General features: G+C 42.9%; 4 protein-coding genes across 4 annotated transcripts; 3 read left to right on the top strand and 1 right to left on the bottom strand.

Moving 5' to 3' along the window:
* The first annotated feature begins 844 nt into the window (after window positions 1-844).
* LOC130139363 (probable F-box protein At4g22030) lies at window positions 845-2291 on the top strand. The gene has a single exon (XM_056316170.1). It carries the CDS (start codon window positions 930-932, stop codon window positions 2208-2210), a length of 1281 nt encoding a protein of 426 aa, XP_056172145.1. The 5' UTR covers window positions 845-929; the 3' UTR covers window positions 2211-2291.
* Window positions 2292-5423: 3132 nt separating this feature from the next.
* On the top strand, window positions 5424-6809 carry LOC130139347 (probable F-box protein At4g22030). Its single transcript, XM_056316147.1, has one exon. The coding sequence runs from the start codon at window positions 5508-5510 to the stop codon at window positions 6792-6794; it is 1287 nt and encodes a 428-aa protein (XP_056172122.1). The 5' UTR covers window positions 5424-5507; the 3' UTR covers window positions 6795-6809.
* Window positions 6810-9259: 2450 nt separating this feature from the next.
* On the top strand, window positions 9260-10948 carry LOC130139326 (probable F-box protein At4g22030). The gene has a single exon (XM_056316105.1). The coding sequence runs from the start codon at window positions 9462-9464 to the stop codon at window positions 10743-10745; it is 1284 nt and encodes a 427-aa protein (XP_056172080.1). The 5' UTR covers window positions 9260-9461; the 3' UTR covers window positions 10746-10948.
* A 2510-nt stretch (window positions 10949-13458) lies between these two features.
* LOC115664922 (probable F-box protein At4g22030) lies at window positions 13459-14942 on the bottom strand. Its single transcript, XM_030586798.2, has one exon. The coding sequence runs from the start codon at window positions 14940-14942 to the stop codon at window positions 13650-13652; it is 1293 nt and encodes a 430-aa protein (XP_030442658.1). The 3' UTR covers window positions 13459-13649.
* Between the last annotated feature and the right edge of the window lie 3622 nt (window positions 14943-18564).

Genomic DNA, 18564 nt, shown 5'->3' with positions numbered 1-18564 from the left:
TTTTTCATATAAGCAATATCTAATAATCTATATAGTCTAGTATATCAATATCAAAAGGCCATTCATAACAAGAGCATATCATAAGTAATTCGAAATGGGATCGTCAAAAAATATGTAAAATTAATCAATTATTTCTATAAAAGAAATCCCTAAAGTTATAAGTGGGAAAGGGTAGAGAGGTCTAAGTATTTGGGCTATCCAAATTGACAAAAGAGGCATAACCTCACGGGACGGTGGCGCATGTCGCATGTGGTAATAGTAAATGCTTTTCTAAATCCATTCTATTTGACCAAATTAATTTTAAGATTTACCCTAATCAAAACTAGATTAATGGTAATATCATGAAATTTGAACATAAGATAATACTTTTTTTTTTATCAAAGAATATAGTGATTTGTGTTCATTTCATCGAGTAGGACACATTCTATTTATGCGAAAGCGATCATTCATAATTTTAGCGGAAAAAAAAGTGCCATTAGTATTACCCAAAACTAAAAGATATAACGATACTAATTTTCAGAATTATTAAATTAAATAATATGACAAAATGTCATTCTCAAAATGGAATATGACTCGTTTGTTCAGATGTTTACTTACATTATATCGCATTCATGTGCGCACGGTGTGATTAATAAAATTTACGTAGCATTTGGATGTTTGACATATACAAAATCAAATAATAGAAAAGGTCAGCCTTATGGGCTGAGTCAACACCTTGTGTTCTACAGTCAAATTTTCAACAATGCCAACCACGACCTCTTCCTTTTACATCGCCTACGCGTACTTCTCACATATAAATACGAACCCCAACCTCCTTAACCAAAACCACTTCAATCCTCAAACAAGCAATCCTCTCAAAATCATCACATTCACACCCTTGAAACACACACAAAAGATTAACAGCAACACAAGACTTGTCACCTTCATCAATGGCCGCTTTACAAGCTTCCTCTCTCTTAGTTTCTTCTTCTTCTTCTCCCTCTTCGGGTTGTTCTTCAAAGAGAACGATCACTGCATCGATCCAAGTCCCGAAGCCCTCGAGACTCCGGCTCGCAGATCCAAGCATGATGATCACGAAGAAGCTAGTCGAGGAATTGAGAACCAGGAATGGTTACGCGGAGCCATTACAAATGGACGTCGCCCAGAAAGATGGGGCTTTGGAGTCGCGCCTATCGCCTACTCCTTCTATCGAAACTATCACGAAGCTCTATGCAATCTTGGAGGCTGTCGAAGATAGAGTGGAGATGCACAATAACATGGGCGAGCAGCGAGACAACTGGAACAAGCTCCTGTTGAACTCGGTCAACATGATGACTCTCACTGCCACAACCATGGCCGCCATGGCTGCGGCTGCGCCGGCTCCGTCGCTGAGAGCATGCTCGGCTCTCTTGTTTACCGCGGCCACTGGGATGTCGCTCGTGATGAGCAAAATCCAGCCCTCACAGCTGGCCGAAGAGCAACGCAACGCCTCAAGGTTGTTCAAGCAGCTCCAGAGCGAGATCAAGGCGATACTTGCACTCCAATCTCCATCTGCGTCAGACGTGAAGGAGATGATGGCGAAGCTGCTGGCCTTTGATAGGGCTTATCCGCTGCCTCTGCTCGGAGCAATGCTCGAGAAGTTCCCCGCAAAATTCGAGCCCGCCGCATGGTGGCCTAGGGTTTCCAACAACTGCCACCAATCTCGAGGGTGGAAAACCGTTGCGAACACCGAGCGAAATGGATGGAGCGAGGACCTAGAAGTGGAGATGAGAGCGATCGTCCAAGTCCTCAAGAGCAAAGACAAGCAAGACTACTTGAGGCTCGGGAATTTGGCTCTAAAAGTGAATAAGATAATGGCAGTTTCAGCTCCTTTGCTAACAGGCATTGCCGCAGCTGGCTCGGCCTTCGGTGGCTCAACAGCCACAACGGTGGCAGCCATCGCCGGTGCGATGGCGGCGATCATCAACGGAGTCGAGCATGGAGGTCAAGTCGGCATGGTCGTGGAGATGTACAGAAACTGCGCGGGGTTCTTCGATCTTATGGAAGAGACGATTGAAGCGACGCTCGAAGAGCAAGACTACAGCAAGAGAGAGAATGGAGAACTGTTCGAGATGAAGGTGGCCATGAAGCTAGGGCGGAGCTTGTCGCAGCTCCGAGTTTTAGCACGAAAATCAATGGCTTCTTGTGTAGAAGGGACCGAGGTGGATGAGTTTGGAAGCAAGCTTTTCTGAACTCCTTTGAACAAAGATATACAGTGTATAGATGATACATGTACAATGAGGTTCATCAAACATGATTTTTTCATTCTTTAATACTTTGTAACAATTAATTCCACAAAAGAAAAAATTAAAAGCATTAATTGATAAGCGGGTCTGATTTTCACAACCACATTTCATTCCATTAATTAATTAGCCTGTGTAAAAAAATGTCAAATGGACAATGCTTTTATTATATATCACGGTAGCTAAATTTGAGTCCAATTTTTTTTTTCACAATTATAGTGATGATAAAAAAAATTGAGTCCATCACTATAATTGTGAAAAATAATGTGTCTTAATTCTTAAAATATGAACTTGTTGGTTGGGTCCGCCTCTCTTGTTGGGCCCAGATAAAACGTAAATACAAAAAAAGAAAGTCAAAAAGCCAAAAAAGAAGTGAAAGTGGGGCTGCTTCGTGCGAGAACACATGGCTTGTGTACGAGATTTATCTGCTCTTCATATACATGTGGTCTTCCTTCACCTATTAGAGTCGAGTTTTCTTCCGGTTTATGTCATTATGTCGCAGAGGATGTTTTGACTTTGATCAATACTGAACAATTTGATCTTGAAAGCTATACGTATAGTGTCATTTGAAATAATGTATGTAACGACGTAGTCTGACAAAGGGGAGAGTGTTTGTAGAGGCCAAAGGGCCGGATAAGAAATGGCTCCTAGCAGACTTTTAGGATGTCGAATGAGGTGGGAATGAACCAAATTGCGCAATGAAGTGGGAGAAAGTATTTTTGGGATATATATGTACATGCAAAACTGGAATTAACATAACAACAACATTTAGCATTAGAACTTCAATGTTAAGCATGCTCAAGTGAGAGCACTGCTAGGATGACTGACCTTTTGGAAAGTGTCCATCTATACGCCAAAGGACAAAACCTGAAGCTCGAGATAGGATGGACCAAAGAGGATAATACCTCGAATGAATTAATCTTAGGGTGTCAAAATATGATATCAAAGTGAGACCTTCTCCAGTAGGTATGTGCTTTGAGGACAAACCACACAGAAGCTAGTGGGCCTATAATAACCCAGTTCAACAGTGTTCACCGGGACAGAAGGTAAGGAGCAATTCCTTGCAGGCTTCTAAGATGGCAAAGGGAATAGAACCGAACTGAATTGTGCATCTAATAGGGAGAAAGTGTTCTTAAGATATATATGTGAAATTGAAATTTAACTCACAAAATGGGTTTTTTGACGTAGCAACAACGTTAAGCATTAAAACTCCAATGTTAAGCGTGCTTAGGTGAGAGTACTACCATAACGAGCGACCTCATGGGAAAGTACCAACTTGTACACTAAATGACAAAATTGTGAGGTTTGGTATGGGATGGGCTAAAATGGACAATACCTCAAGTGAGTTAATTTAGTAGTATCACAAGAGCATGACCTTCTTCCGTAGGTGTTTGGTTTGAGGACAAACCATGAAAAAGTTGGTGAACCTATAATGACCTAGTCCAACAAGGGTAATGACTGTTCGCCGGGGCTAGAGAACTCAGACAATGAATGGCTCCTAGTAGGTTTCTAGAATGCTAAATGGAGTAAAAATGAACCGATTTGCGCACCGAACATGGAGACGAACATAGGGAAATGTTCTTGGGATATATCCGTGAAACTGAAATGAACTCACAAGAGGCGTTTTTGCACATAATGACAACGTTTAGCATTAAAACTCCAATATTAAGCATGCTTAGATGAGAGTATTATCAGGATAGGTGACATCTTGGGAAAGTGCCCACATGTACAGCAAAGGATAAAACCGTGAGATTTGGTATGAAACAGACCAAAATGAATAATATCTCGAGTGAATTAATTCATGATTATTCAATAATTCTTGAAGTAGTTTTTCCACTTTTGTATGTAAGTTTGTGAGCAACTTCTATATTATTTTAAAAACGCCGGTCAAGGTAGGCCTACTTCTTGCTTAAACATACTTACATACTAATGCGATAACATTACAGTGGCTCTTTAAATAACCATGACATTTATGACATTACTCGTTTTCATGACTTCGAAGTTTACTTATTTAAAGTAGATTGTCTTCATAAAAAGTACGTGTCGCATTATTCAACGGCTAAGATTAGCAAGAAATATAATTAATATCTAACTATGCTTTTTATCCACCCTTTTGTCGTTCGGACTTGACATTTTCAAGCAAAGCAGGCAAAAGTTCACCCTGTACCGAATTGACTCGCCCACACATTATAGCCAATTCGAAGGAAAAATAAAAAAGTCAAACGCCCGAAAAATTAAGTTGACTGGATCGCAAAAATAATGAACTCAATCCAAAACTGATCAATGTGAAATTGGAAATCGACCCGACCCGAGACCCGATACTCTGTGAATTCCAGAAAACTCCATTTCAAGAAATGGTCAGAGCTAGTTTGCCAATTAATTTGTCATATCAGCAATATCAAAAGGCCCATTCATAACAAGAGCATATCATATGTAATTCGAATTGGGTTCGCCAATAAATATGAATAATTAACTAATTATTTCCATAAAATAAATCCCCATATACGTGTGTGAGTGAGTGAGAAAGAGCTGTAAGTGGGAAAGGGTAGAGAGGTCTAACTATTGGGGCTATACAAATTGATAAAAGAGGCATAACCTCACGGGACGGTGGCGCATGTCGCATGCGGTAATAGTAAATGCTTTTCTAAATCCATTCTATTTGACCAAATTAATTTTAAGATTTACACTAATCAGAACTAGAATAATGGTAATATCATGAAATTTGAACATATGATAACAGTTTTATTTATCAAAGAATATAGTCATCCGTGTTCATTTCATCGAGTAGGACAAATTCTATTTATGCGAAAGCAATCTTTCACAATTCTAGCGAAAAAATAAGTGACGTAAGTATTACCCAAAACTAAAAAATATACTGATACTGATTTTCAGAATTATTATATTACTCTGCTTGTTTAAATGTTCCATTCATGTATTAGGAAGTGATTAACAAAATTTACGACCTCTTCAATTGGATGTTTGACTTGTACAAAATCAAATAATAGAAAAGGTCAGACCCCAGGGGCAGAGTCAACACCTTGTGTTCTACTGTCGAATTTTCAACAATCACGACCTCTTCCTTTTACATCGCCTCCGCGTACTTCTCACATATAAATACGAACCCCAACCTCCTTAACCAAAACCACTTCAATCCTCAAACAAGCAATCCTCTCAAAATCATCACATTCACACCCTTGAAACACAAACAAAAGATTAACAGCAACACAAGGCTTGTCACCTTCATCAATGGCCGCTTTACAAGCTTCCTCTCTCTTAGTTTCTTCTTCTTCTTCTTCCTCTTTGGGTTGTTCTTCAAAGGGAACGATCATCGCATTGATCCAAGCCCCGAAGCCCTCGAGACTCCGGCTCGCTGATCCAAGCTTGATGATCACGAAGAAGCTAGTCGAGGAATTGAGAACCAGGAATGGTTACGCCTTTGCGGAGCCATTACAAATGGACGTCGCCCAGAAAGATAGGGCTTTGGAGCCGCGCCTATCACCTACTCCTTCCATCGAAACGATCACGAAGCTCTATGCAATCTTGGAGGCTGTCGAAGACAGAGTGGAGATGCACAATAACATCGGCGAGCAGCGAGACAACTGGAACAAGCTCCTGTTGAACTCGGTCAACATGATGACTCTCACTGCCACAACCATGGCGGCCATGGCTGCGGCTGCGCCGGCTCCATCGCTGAGAGCATGCTCGGCTCTCTTGTTTACCGCAGCCACTGGGATGTCGCTCGTGATGAGCAAAATCCAGCCCTCACAGCTAGCCGAAGAGCAACGCAACGCCTCAAGGTTGTTCAAGCAGCTCCAGAGCGAGATCAAGTCGATGCTTGCACTCCAATCTCCATCTGCGTCAGACGTGAAGGAGATGATGGCGAAGGTGCTGGCCCTTGATAGGGCTTATCCGCTGCCTCTGCTCGGAGCGATGCTTGAGAAGTTCCCCGCGAAATTCGAGCCCGCCGCATGGTGGCCTAGGGTTTCCAACAACCGCCGCCAATCTCGAGGGTGGAAAACCGTTGCGAACACCGAGCGAAATGGATGGAGCGAGGACCTAGAAGTGGAGATGAGAGCGATCGTCCAAGTCCTCAAGAGCAAAGACAAGCAAGACTACTTGAGGCTCGGGAATTTGGCTCTAAAAGTGAATAAGATAATGGCAGTTTCAGCTCCTTTGCTAACAGGCATTGCCGCAGCTAGCTCGGCCTTCGGTGGCTCAACAGCCACAATGGTGGCAGCCATCGCCGGTGTGATGGCGGCGATCATCAACGGATTCGAGCATGGAGGTCAAGTCGGCATGGTCGTGGAGATGTACAGAAATTGCGCTGGGTTCTTCGATCTTATGGAAGAGACGATCGAAGCGATGCTCGAAGAGCAAGACTACAGCAAGAGAGAGAATGGAGAGCTGTTCGAGATGAAGGTGGCCATGAAGCTAGGGCGGAGCTTGTCGCAGCTCCGAGATTTAGCACGAAAATCAATGGCTTCTTGTATAGAAGGGACCGAGGTGGATGAGTTTGGAAGCAAGCTTTTCTGAACTCCTTTGAACAAAGATATACAGTGTCTAGATGATGCATGTACAATGAGACTCATCAAACATGATTTTTTCATTCTTTAATTCTTTGTAACAATTAATTCCACAAAAGAACAAATTAAAAGCATTAATTGATAAGCGGGTCTGATTTTGACAACCACATTTCATTCCATTAATTAATTAGCCTGTTGGTATTTTCATTTTTTTAGTTTTCCTATGTAAATAATTGTCAAACGGACAATGCTTTTATTATATAATATGGTAGCAAAATGTTTTGTACTAAAGGCATTTTCTAAGACAAAATGAGTCCATCACTATTATATATAAATGTGAAAAATAAAGTGTTTTAATTCTTACCATATGAACTTAATGATAAAGTTGCCAGTGGGGAAAAAGTCGTTTGTAAAATATGGTATTAAGATACTATCACGATATTGATTGGGTCATATGATTCTATGTGCATAGATTCTCAAATCTTGATTAAATTCTAAAGTAATATGTTCTCCGAGTCTGGTTTCGATCCATATAAACATTCGATATCTTATCTAATTTAGGTATTTTATAATTTTACTAAACGATTAAGCAATTTCATAAGGCCATGGTTTTAATTTTTTATGAACGTTAGATGTGTAAAGAAAAACGAAGGGCAATGCGTCATACCTTTTTCACGATGTGGACGCAATCAAATGGTTGAATTCCTAAATGTCTCCTACCGCAAAAAAGGGTCTCTATGCGAGAGCGGCTTTGAATTTTCTGAAAGAGTTGACCTTTCTTACGAATGCAGTTTCCCTTTGCCCTTTGTTATTGGGCGTTGACTTGTTCTTTGTTCCATCCTGGAGCAGCAATTTGAGCATACTTCGTAGTATTTAAATGCTCACTCAAAAGTTTAAATTGATAGGTGGAGCAAAATCATATGTACATGAAAAGCATACAAATCCATGGACAATTGATGTGGGATATTTAATGCAGCACCATGGCTTTTCTCTTTCTGATTCTAAAAAGGTTTTTCACGTAAAAATATACATGTCTTCTTCTCTGATTTTTCTCTTTTACATTTCATGTTTTTAACCCTATCGGATTAAACTTTTGGGATGGATATTCTAATATGTTTCAAATTTTGTAGCTAAAGATGGTTCTGTCTTCTATACGTGTGTTCCTTAAAACGCTCGAATTGTTTAGTCTCAATTTCATTTCTAATTTTTCATATTTTAGCCATATCTACGGACGGATGCCATAATATCACGGTGGGTCTTTAAGTAACCATTACATTTATGACATCACTTGTTTTTATGGCTTGAAGGTTTACTTGTTTAAGATAGATTGTCTTCATAAGAGTATGCGTTGCGTTTTTTAATGAATAAGATTAACAAGAAATATAATTAAAATCTGACTATGCTTTTTAACCACCCTTTTGTCTTGACATTTTCAAGCAAAGCGGACCAAAGTTCACCCTGCATGAAATTGACTAACTCACACATCATAGCCAATTTGAAGGAAAAATCAATAAGTCAAATGCCCTAAATTTAAGTTGACTAGATCGGAAAAATAATGAACTCAAGGCAAAACTGACCAATGCAAAATTGGAAACCGACCCGACCCGACCAAAACCCGATACTCAGTGAATCGGAGAAAACTTCATTTCAAGAAATGGTCAAAGTGATATGTCTATAGTCTAGCAAGAGCAATACGTTATTCGAATTGGGTCCGCAATAAATATGAATGGTTAATTTGTTATAGAGCAATATCATACGTAATTCGAATTGGGTTCCCCATTAAATACGAATATTTGATTTATATTTCTGAAAAAATCACTAAAAAATAATGTATGTGAATTATAAGTGGGAAAGGATTGAGAGGTCTAACTATTTGGGCTAGCAAAGTTGACAAAAGAGGCAAAGGTTCGCGAGCCGAGGGCGGCATGTGGTAATAGTAAATGATTTCATAAGTTCATTCTATTTGACTAAATTAATTTCAAGATTTACTCAAATCAAAACTATATTAATAATTATATCGTGAAATCTGAGCATATGATAACGCTTTTTTAATGAAAGAATATAGTCATCCGGATCCTATATATTGTCCATGTAATGCTACAACCCCGTTTATTTATGCAAAAGTGATCTATCATAGGTATTACCCAAAAGGAAAAGATACACCGACACCGATTCTCGAAATTACTATATTAAATAATGTGACAAATTGTCATTCCAAAAGTTATATATGACTCGCTTGTTTAGATGTATACTTGCAATGCGTCATAATTCATTAACGTACCAATTAATATTATGATGAGAACATATGTTATAACTTATTACTACAATTAATCGTGATTCTATTTCATAAGTCACGTATGTATGGGGTGATGCAAAAAATATTTACGTAGCGTTTCATGTTTGAAGTGTACAAAATCAAACAAAAGAATAGAAAAGGTCAGCCTCGTGGGCCGAGTCAACCCGTGTTCGTCAGTCAACATTTTCAACAGCTACGACCTCTTCTCTTCCCGTTTGCATCGCTTGCTTCAGCATATAAGTACAACCCAAATGAACCTCCGACCTCCATAACCAAACCCACTCCAATTCTCTTTCAATCCTCTCAAGAACCATCAAATTCACACCCTTGAACCACACACACAAAAGATTAACAGCAACACAAGACTTGTCACCTTCATTAATGGCTGCTTTGCAAGCTTCCTCTCTCTTAGTTTCTTCTTCTTCTTCCTCTTTGGGTTGTTCTTCGAAGAGAACGATCGCCGCTTCGATCCATGTCCCGAAGCCCTCAAAGCTCAGCCTTGCTGATCCGAGCGCTGTGATCACGAGGAAGCTAGTCGAGGAATTGAGAACCAGGAATGGTTACCCCTTCGCGGAGCCGCTACGGATGGACGTCGCCCGGAAAGATAGGGTTTTGGAGCCGCGCCTATCGCCCAATTCTTCTATCGATAAGACCGCAAAGCTCTATGCAATCTTGGAGGCCGTCGAAGATAGAGTGGAGATGCACGATAACATCGGTGAGCAGCGAGACAACTGGAACAAGCTCCTGTTGAACTCGGTCAACATGATGACTCTCACTGCCACAACCATGGTGGCCATGGCTGCGGCTGCGCCGGCTCCGTCGCTGAGAGCATGCTCGGCTCTCTTGTTTACTGCGGCCACTGGGATGTCACTCGTGATGAGCAAAATCCAGCCCTCGCAGCTGGCCGAAGAGCAACGCAATGCTTCGAGGTTGTTCAAGCAGCTCCAGAGCGAGATCAAGTCGATTCTTGCGCTCCAATCTCCGTCTGAGTCAGACGTAAAGGAGACGATGGCAAAGGTTCTGGCCCTTGATAGGGCTTATCCGCTGCCTCTGCTCGGAGCGATGCTCGAGAAGTTTCCCGCAAAATTTGAGTCTGCCACATGGTGGCCTAAGGTTTCCAACAACCGCCGCCAATCCCGAGGACGGAAAATCATTGCGAACACCGAGCAAAATGGATGGAGCAAGGACCTAGAAGTTGAGATGAGAGCGATCGTCCAAGTCCTCAAGAACAAAGACAAGCAAGACTACTTGATGCTTGGGAATCTGGCGCTAAAATTGAACAAGATATTGGCGGTTTCAGCTCCTTTGCTAACCAGCATGGCCGCGGCTGGCTCGGCCTTCGGTGGCTCGACGGCCACGACGGTGGCGGCCATCACGGGTGCGATGGCAGCGATCATCAACGGCTTTGAGCATGGAGGTCAAGTCGGCATGGTCGTGGAGATGTACAGAAACTGCACGGGGTTCTTCGGGCTAATGGAAGAGACGATCGAAGCAATGCTCGAAGAGCGAGACTACAGCAAGAGAGAGAACGGAGAGATGTTCGAGATGAAGGTGGCGATGAAGCTGGGCCGGAGCTTGTCGCAGCTCCGAGACTTAGCAAGAAAATCAATAGCTTCTTGCATAGAAGGGACTGAGGTGGATGAGTTTGGAAGCAAGCTTTTCTGAACTCCTTTGAACAAAGATATGCAGTGTACATATAATACACGTACAATGAGGCTCATCAAACGTGATACTTTCCTTCTTTAATTCTTGGTGCATATTTCATGTACATTTTGTGGCAGAGAAAGAAATATGATCCAAGTATCAAAATCACTATTTCCCTTTTAATTATTGAAATGGATATATGCTTTGACCTTAGCTTAATACAATATACTTTTTTTCAAGATGGGCACGCAATCCAATGGTTGAATTCTTGAATGTCTTCTAATGCAAAGGCGGTCTCCATCCGAAAGCGGCGTGTCGACCTCACCTCACTGTCACATGCAGACTCGCTTTGCCCTTTGCTTTTGGGCATTGACTTTTGCCTTGTCGTGTCCCCCCATCGGGCAGCAACTTGAGCATCTCGTGGTCCTTTGTGTAGTCCTTGATTAGAGTGTTTTAAGATAGCAAGTGAAGGTCAGACCACGTGTGTACCCTGGACATAAACGACGTGCGATACTTTAACGCCACATTTTCACGCGCTAGAATGTCGAATCCAGAGGTAGACATGGCCACGGACCAGTTTTGGCACGGAACCAGCCCGGGTCAAATTCGGAATCGGCCCGTTGACCGGGTTCGCGGTTCGGAACTGGAACCAGCCCGTGGCCTACGAGTCCAGTTCCGATTCCACAAAAAAAAAAAACTGCTGCTGCTGCAGCCCCACGTTCCCACCTCCACCCATGCCTACCTCCTCCAGTCTTCCTCCTCCAAATCCCTCCTTCCCCTCTCTCCCCTGCGCCTCCTCCGATCCTCCCCTTTTCTCCTCCGCTCGTCCCCCGTGTTCCCAGAGCTGACCCCCGCCGCTGCCGCTGCCATCACCCCCGCCCATGGCCGCAACCGCCGACGCCGACGCCCCCTCCTCCTCCCCCTTCGCTACCTTGCGCCTCCTCCCCTTTTCTCCTCCGCCCGCCCCCTGTCTCCCCAGATCTGACCCCCGCCGCCGCCGCCCATGGCCGTAACTGCCGACGCCCCCTCCCCCTCCCCTCCTCCCGACCCTGCCCAGCCCCCGGAGGAGGAGGACCCCCTGCTCCTCCTCCCCGTCCCTGTCTCCGTCCCCCTCTCGGCCCCCTCCTTCTCCCCCTCGCCGCCGCCTCCGCCCCCGTCTCCAGCTTTATCTCCTCGCTGCCTTGAACCTCGCCTCCGCCACCGTGGCCAAGGCCGCGAAGCCCGAGCGACGACCGACGGAGGACCCAGGCCTGCAATTTTTATTTTATAATTTATTTTATTAATTTTTAAATTACGAACCGGAACTGGAACCGGCCGGAACCGGAACCGGCTCGAAACCGCCGGTTCCGGTTCATACATGGCCACGAACCGGAACCGGCGGTTCCTAAACCGTGGCCATGTCTATCCAAAGGTTCAGCCAACCAGATGTATGTAATGAAATATAAATCTCGTAAACAAGTGACGTAAAATGCTTTAACAACTTCAGTCTTTTCTATCAAACGTTATCGTTGAGGCGCGTGCTTTTTAAATGCTCGATTCACTACTTCGTTTGAGCTCGAGCTCAAGCAAACCACTAGAGAATATATGTTCTTAGTGACTTTTTTTCCCCATGAACTATTACATATATTATGTAGATTAGCTCTTATGTTTTAATCACGAGACCTTCTTTACTATACAAAATCGACATCGTGGTAATTACGCTCGAACAGCTGTAACCTAATGAAAAGCATCTCCCCTAGATTAACCTAGTCATAGAAGTCTAAACAATCAACAGTACAAAGTACGAATTTGTACCCAATTTGTCAGAAAATAAGTACGTAATCTTTGTGGGTAAGGGGCCGCACTGCGAAAGATTACATAACAAAGTCACCTAAAAATAAACAAAACCGAGGGCCAAGTGGCTTAGGACCAAATGAAATTGCAATTTAAGGCCTATATTTTCGTGCCACACAATCTTAAATATTTGAACAGCCAGGAAAAAGAAAAGGAAAGGAAAAAACATACGCGTAGCTTGTCATTTCTGACTGGGAGCGTCGTCGTTTTCGCGTTCCCGCTTGGTGAATCTTTCTTGGATCTCTCCATCTCCAAAAAGGATTCAACGGTTCACTGCTTGTTGCCTTCTTGAAGTTCACATTTTTGGCATGACTCTTTGACCATATGGACGTATACCTTCCCACCACGCGGCTGTTTTTTCAAGGATTTTTGGGGAACGGATCCTGGATCTCTCAATGACCGTGGGATAACGAGAGAGCGAAATTTGCCCGTTTGATCGTAAAGTCTTTAAATTTTTGTGTGCCATGACCTTTTGCATAAAAGGTATGAAAAGTTACAAGAAATTACGGCCCGTTAAGAACAAAGAATCCCTTTTTCAAGAGAGTTTGTATAGAAGTTACGAAAATCACAAGAAATTACGGTCTGTTAAGACCTAGGGATCCTCTCCCCCTCCAAATTTTCGATGATGTTGGTCTTCTTTAAGGCCTTCTAGAAGTTCATCTTTTTTCCTAATTTCCGTAGTCGATGGTAGTATACCGGTAATTCATCGAGGGTACACGAAAAGGAGTGTCTTAATAACGGTCATCTTCTAATACTTACCAACTCTTTCAAACATTTATCGATACCGAGAAAGCTGTCTTTTTTTTTTTCATAACAATATAGTAGAATTTTCGCGGGGTTGAATTATCGTATATGTTCAAGTAGCGAAGTTAATATGTCTCCAAAGGTGATTCCCATGGAAATCGAATGAACAAGCTTTAATTTAGTTAAAACAAAGTTAAACCAAGATGAGCATTTTTATGCTCCTTTTTCTTTGTTACATCAATGTGCACCAAATATGTGCCAAGAATCAAGGAATGAAAGAATCATGTTAATGAGCGTAACTTGTACATGTACATTATGTACCAGCTACTATCTTGTTCAAAAAGAGTTTCAGAAAAGCTTGCTTCCGAATTCCTCCACCTCGATGCCCTCTAAGCAAGAAGTCATTGATTTTCTTGCCAGGTCTCGGAGCTGCGACAAGCTCCGCCCCAGCTTCATCGCCACCTTCATCTCGAACATCTCTCCGTTCTCTCGCCTGTCGTAGTCTCGCTCTTCGAGCGTCGCTTCGATCGTCTCTTCCATGAGCGCGAAGAACCCGGTGCAGTTTCTGTACATCTCCACGACCATGCCGACTTGTCCCCCGTGCTCGAAGCCGTTGACGATTGCCGCCATTGCACCAGCGCTGGCGGCCACCATCATGGCCGTCGACCCGCCGAAGACCGAGCTGGCTGCGGCGATGCCGGCGAGTAAAGGACCCAAAACCGCCAACATCTTATTCAGTTTTAGCACCAAGTTTCCGAGCCTCAAGTAGTCTTTCTTGTCTTTGCTCTTGAGGACTTGGATGATTGCTCTCATCTCCACTTCCAGCTCCTCGCTCCATCCGTTTTGCTCCGTGTTCATGAAGGTTTTTCGCCCTCGCGATTGGCGGCGGTTGTTGGAAACTCTAGGCCACCACACGGCGGGCTCAAATTTCACGGGGAACTTCTCGATCATCTTTCCAAGCAGAGCCAGTGGATAAGCTCTATCGAGCGCCAGCACCTTCTCCATCATCTCCTTCACGTCTGACTCCGTCGGAGACTGGAGTGCTAGCATAGATTTGATCTCGCTCTGAAGTTGCTTGAACAACCTCGAGGCGTTGCGCTGCTCTTCGGCCAGCTGCGAGGGCTGGATTTTGCTCATCACGAGCGACATTCCGGTGGCGGCAGTAAATAAGAGAGTGGAGCACGCTCTTAGCGATGGTGCTGGCATGGCAGCTGAGATGGCCGCCGCGGTGGTGGCGGTGAGGGTCATCATGTTGACCGAGTTCAGCAGGAGCTTGTTCCAGTTGTCCCGCTGCTTGCCGATGTTATCGTGCATCTCCACCCTATCCTCGACAGCCTCCAGGATCGCGTAGAGCTTCGTACTCGTCTCAACAGAACCAGTAGGCGATTGGCTAGGCGAACGGCGTGGCTCGGAAAGCCTAACTTTCTCCACGACGTCCATTTGCAAGGGTTCCGTGATGGTGTAACCGCTCCTGTTGCTGAATTCGTCGACCAGTTTTTGCGTCATCGCCGAGCTCGGATGAGAGAGGCGGAGTTTAGGGATCCTCGGGACATGGATCGAAGCCGAGACCGTTCTCTTCGAAGAACGAGCCGAGGAGGATGAAGAGGGGATCAAGAGAGAGGAAGCTTGTAAAGCGGCCATCGGCGGAGGTGATCAGCCTTGTGCGAGCGTTTTTGAGACGATTGACTGAGAATTGGAGTGGTTCTGGCTATGGAGTTTGGAGGTTCATATTGGTTGTACTTATATATGCTGAAGCAAGCGACACGAATGGGAAGAGAACTGGTCATGGCTGTTGAATATGTTGACTGAAGAACACGGGTTAACTCAGCTCAATAGCTTGACGCGTTCAGATGCACTTTTTCATTTGCCTTTAGCTTCAGCTTCAGCCGTCAAGTTCAACAACAACTGCGGTTTTAAGCTGATTCAAAGGTTCATTTTTCAAGCAGTTGCCCGGGTCTGGGGTCTGATCTCTTCTTGCTTATGAATAAAATTTACAAGAACCAATGACCCACCAGGGCACATGTTAGACCTAATCCAAGATTAGTAACTATTCCAACACCAGGTTGCACGCGGGGATACCAGTTCGAAATTCGGTTTTAGCGAGTGGGAAAGGTAAGTCGAGATCTCTTCGCTCGTTAACCCCTCCTGTCTCGACGATTGCCCTGTCGTGATAGGACGGAATGGCGCATGACGTGTGCGATTCTATAGGTGCCGTAATAGGTACGAACACGCCTACAACCATGACCCACCTGGGCACATGTTAGACCTAACCCAAGATTAGTAATGTTTCAAACACAAAATTGCCTGCGGGCGACACGAGTTTGAAATTGATTTTAGCGAGCAGGAAAGGTAAGTCGAGCTCTCTTCACTCATCCCATTACTCCTCCCGTTACTCCTCCCATCTCGGTGATCACCCTGTCTTTATAGGACGGGATGGTGCGCAACACGTGCAATTCGATTGGTGTCGTAATATGTCCAAACACACCTACAGCCATGTCCAAACACGCCTACAGCCATGACCCACCAGGCACATGTTAGACCTAACCCAAGATTAGTAATGATCCAAACACTCGATCGCACGCGGGGGATACGAGTTCAAAGTTCGTTTTTAGCGAGCGGGAAGGTAAGTCGGGATCTCTTCACTCTCGTTACCCCTCCCGTCTCGGTGATCATCCTATCATGATAGGACAGAATGGCGTGTGACGACACGTGCAATTCAACAGGTATCGTAGTAGGTCCGAGCACACGTCTGCAACCTACCTAACATCGAGAGAAAGTCAGATTTCATGTTGCCCATTTGATTGGACGGAATCATATGAATTTCACCTTTACGTAGAAAGTCCAAGCATCTTTTAACCGAGGGTTTCCATTCAACAGGCAGCATACTTATTATGGAAACAAAGGTCAAGTCTTAGGGAGTTGAGGCGGGTGGGTAGCTAGATAGATGGAATTAGCTAGGTATTAATCTATGATCAAGCAGGTAATCTTCATTCTTTGAGAATAAGCAGGCAACATAAACCTTTGTCCTTATTATGTGAACATGATTCTGCATCTGTAGAGGAGAGATTTTAATGCCGACCATGAATGATGACTCCTTTTGTTCGAGGAAATAGCCCAACTTCGCGGCAGAAAGTACAATATGATAAAAGGAAAAGAAAGGAAAAGAATGCGTGATGACATAAACACTCCTGTTATTATGTATAAAGGGAAAATAACACAAATAATCCCTGAACTTTGGCTCAATATGCAATATGACCCCTGAATTTTTAATTTGTTCTATATAGTTCATGAACTTTAGCCCAATATACAATTTGATCCCTCGACATTAAAATTGTTTAATGTAGTCTATGGACTTTTGGTACATGTTTAATTTAGTCCCTAACTATACGAAAATATTCAATGTTATCCTTGAACTTAAATTAATGGAAGGACACCATTGAACATTTTCGTATAGTTTAGGGACTAAACTGAATATATAACAAAAGTTCAGGGACAATATTGAATAAATTAAAAGTTTAAGGACCACATTGCACATTGGAGTAAGGTTCAGGGACCACATTAAATAAATTTAAAGTTCAGGGATCACATCGCATATTGGGCCAAAGTTTATGGACCATTTGTGGACCATTTGTGTCATTATCACTTTTATAACACTACAAAAAAACATGTTCTTTGCGACGGATTTTGCGACGAAAAAATCGCAAAAATCCGTCGCAAATCGATTTTACGACAAATTTAGCGACGGAAAAAATTCCGTCGCTACTAGGTCGTCGCAAATTTTTGCGACGGAAAAAAATATTCGTCGCAAAATTCGTCGCAAATAATTCGTCGCAAAATACGTCGCAAATAATTCGTTACAAAATTCGTGGCAAAATTCGTCGCAAAATGTATTGGACGGAAATTAGGCACGAACTTGATTCGTCGCTACTTATTCGTCGCAAATTAGCCACGAACTGTAATGGTCACAAAATTCGTATGTAAATATTCGTCGCAAATTTTACAGCATTTCGACCATCAAATCTTGTCCATATCAATTGCTACGCATTAATGAACATCATATAATACATTGAAAACAGTCAAAGGACACGAGAAAACCGTAGATTCCGCTTCAGAAACAGAAAACGAACAAACCAGACACAAAGCCATATAATTAAAAAATGTAACTGAAGGAAAGATGCTAGTCCGCAAAAAATAATGATATATGTCAAGTTGCAAAGCCTGACACGATGATATTTGATATCCAATCTTATAATACATTCAAAACATTCATAGGAGGCGGGACAACCATAGAGATGCTTAGAAAACGAAAAATCGACAAACCAGACACAAGATTGGACAGCTGTGATACTCGGCAGGACACCAAAAGCAGTCACTTTTATGGACACCTGATGAAATGTGGATACATAAATAAAGATATTTAGTCAGTACAGAATATAAAAGAAGTGCTTATGCATGGATGTGGAACTAGGTATAAAAAAACAAGTAAGAGGGTTAACAAAAAAACGTTTCAGGACAAACATCAATGTTCTTACATATGAGTATGAGTCAACTTTGACATCCACCGTAGTTTTTTCACCATTGTAAACCGTATTTCTGTCACATAGGAAAAATTAGATCCTTGAACCTAGTTGTGAGAAAGTTGTGCACAAAAAGTAATTATAGGGCAGGAACAAATTGGGTGAAACTGCACTTATGTCATAAAAGAGTGTGAAGCAAGCTTACCCCCGATTTTGGCAATTTCAACTAAAAAGGACCGAGAAAATCATCAGCATCATCATCAATGTCAGCATCATTGTGTCGCTCATCATTGTGCTCATCACCTATTGGATTGGCAGGAGGTACAGGAGGAACCTGACCGCGATTGATGTTGAGGTGTTGCATAACGATTTGCATTTGCTGTTTCAAGTCATTTATTTCTTCGTCCCTCTCTACAATTATATTTTTCAGGTGGTTCACTTCTTGGGTCAATTGCTCGTCATGTCGTGTCCTCCTTCGACCAGTCGCATTGGATGATGAAGTTCCAGCTTGATTCGGCATGAACATCCTTGACAAGGATCCCATCCCAAATATTTTTCCTTTTTTCACCCCACCCGTTGCCTCCACCCATAATGCCATACTGTCAGCTGATGGCTCAGACGCACTTGCAGAACCATCACTACCACTAGCATTGCCCATTAAAAGTTCATTATATTTTTTCTACATTAACAATATAGATGAAAATAAAATAACTTCATATATATCTCTACCATAAATATTAAAAGCA

The sequence above is a fragment of the Syzygium oleosum genome, unplaced genomic scaffold (genome assembly GCF_021117445.2).
Source record: "Syzygium oleosum isolate NSW1041296 unplaced genomic scaffold, Sole_v2.1 Sole_v2.11, whole genome shotgun sequence".
In the NCBI taxonomy this organism is placed as follows: Eukaryota; Viridiplantae; Streptophyta; class Magnoliopsida; order Myrtales; family Myrtaceae; genus Syzygium; species Syzygium oleosum.
Note: the sequence above shows the minus strand (reverse complement) of the source record. Positions and strands in the feature narration are given on the sequence as shown.

What these genes read in the sequence shown, in the direction of transcription:
- LOC115664922 (XM_030586798.2), bottom strand. Translation starts at nt 14,942, where the DNA reads ATGGCCGCTTTACAAGCTTCCTCTCTCTTGATCCCCTCTTCATCCTCC.
- LOC130139347 (XM_056316147.1), top strand. Translation starts at nt 5,508, where the DNA reads ATGGCCGCTTTACAAGCTTCCTCTCTCTTAGTTTCTTCTTCTTCTTCT.
- LOC130139326 (XM_056316105.1), top strand. Translation starts at nt 9,462, where the DNA reads ATGGCTGCTTTGCAAGCTTCCTCTCTCTTAGTTTCTTCTTCTTCTTCC.
- LOC130139363 (XM_056316170.1), top strand. Translation starts at nt 930, where the DNA reads ATGGCCGCTTTACAAGCTTCCTCTCTCTTAGTTTCTTCTTCTTCTTCT.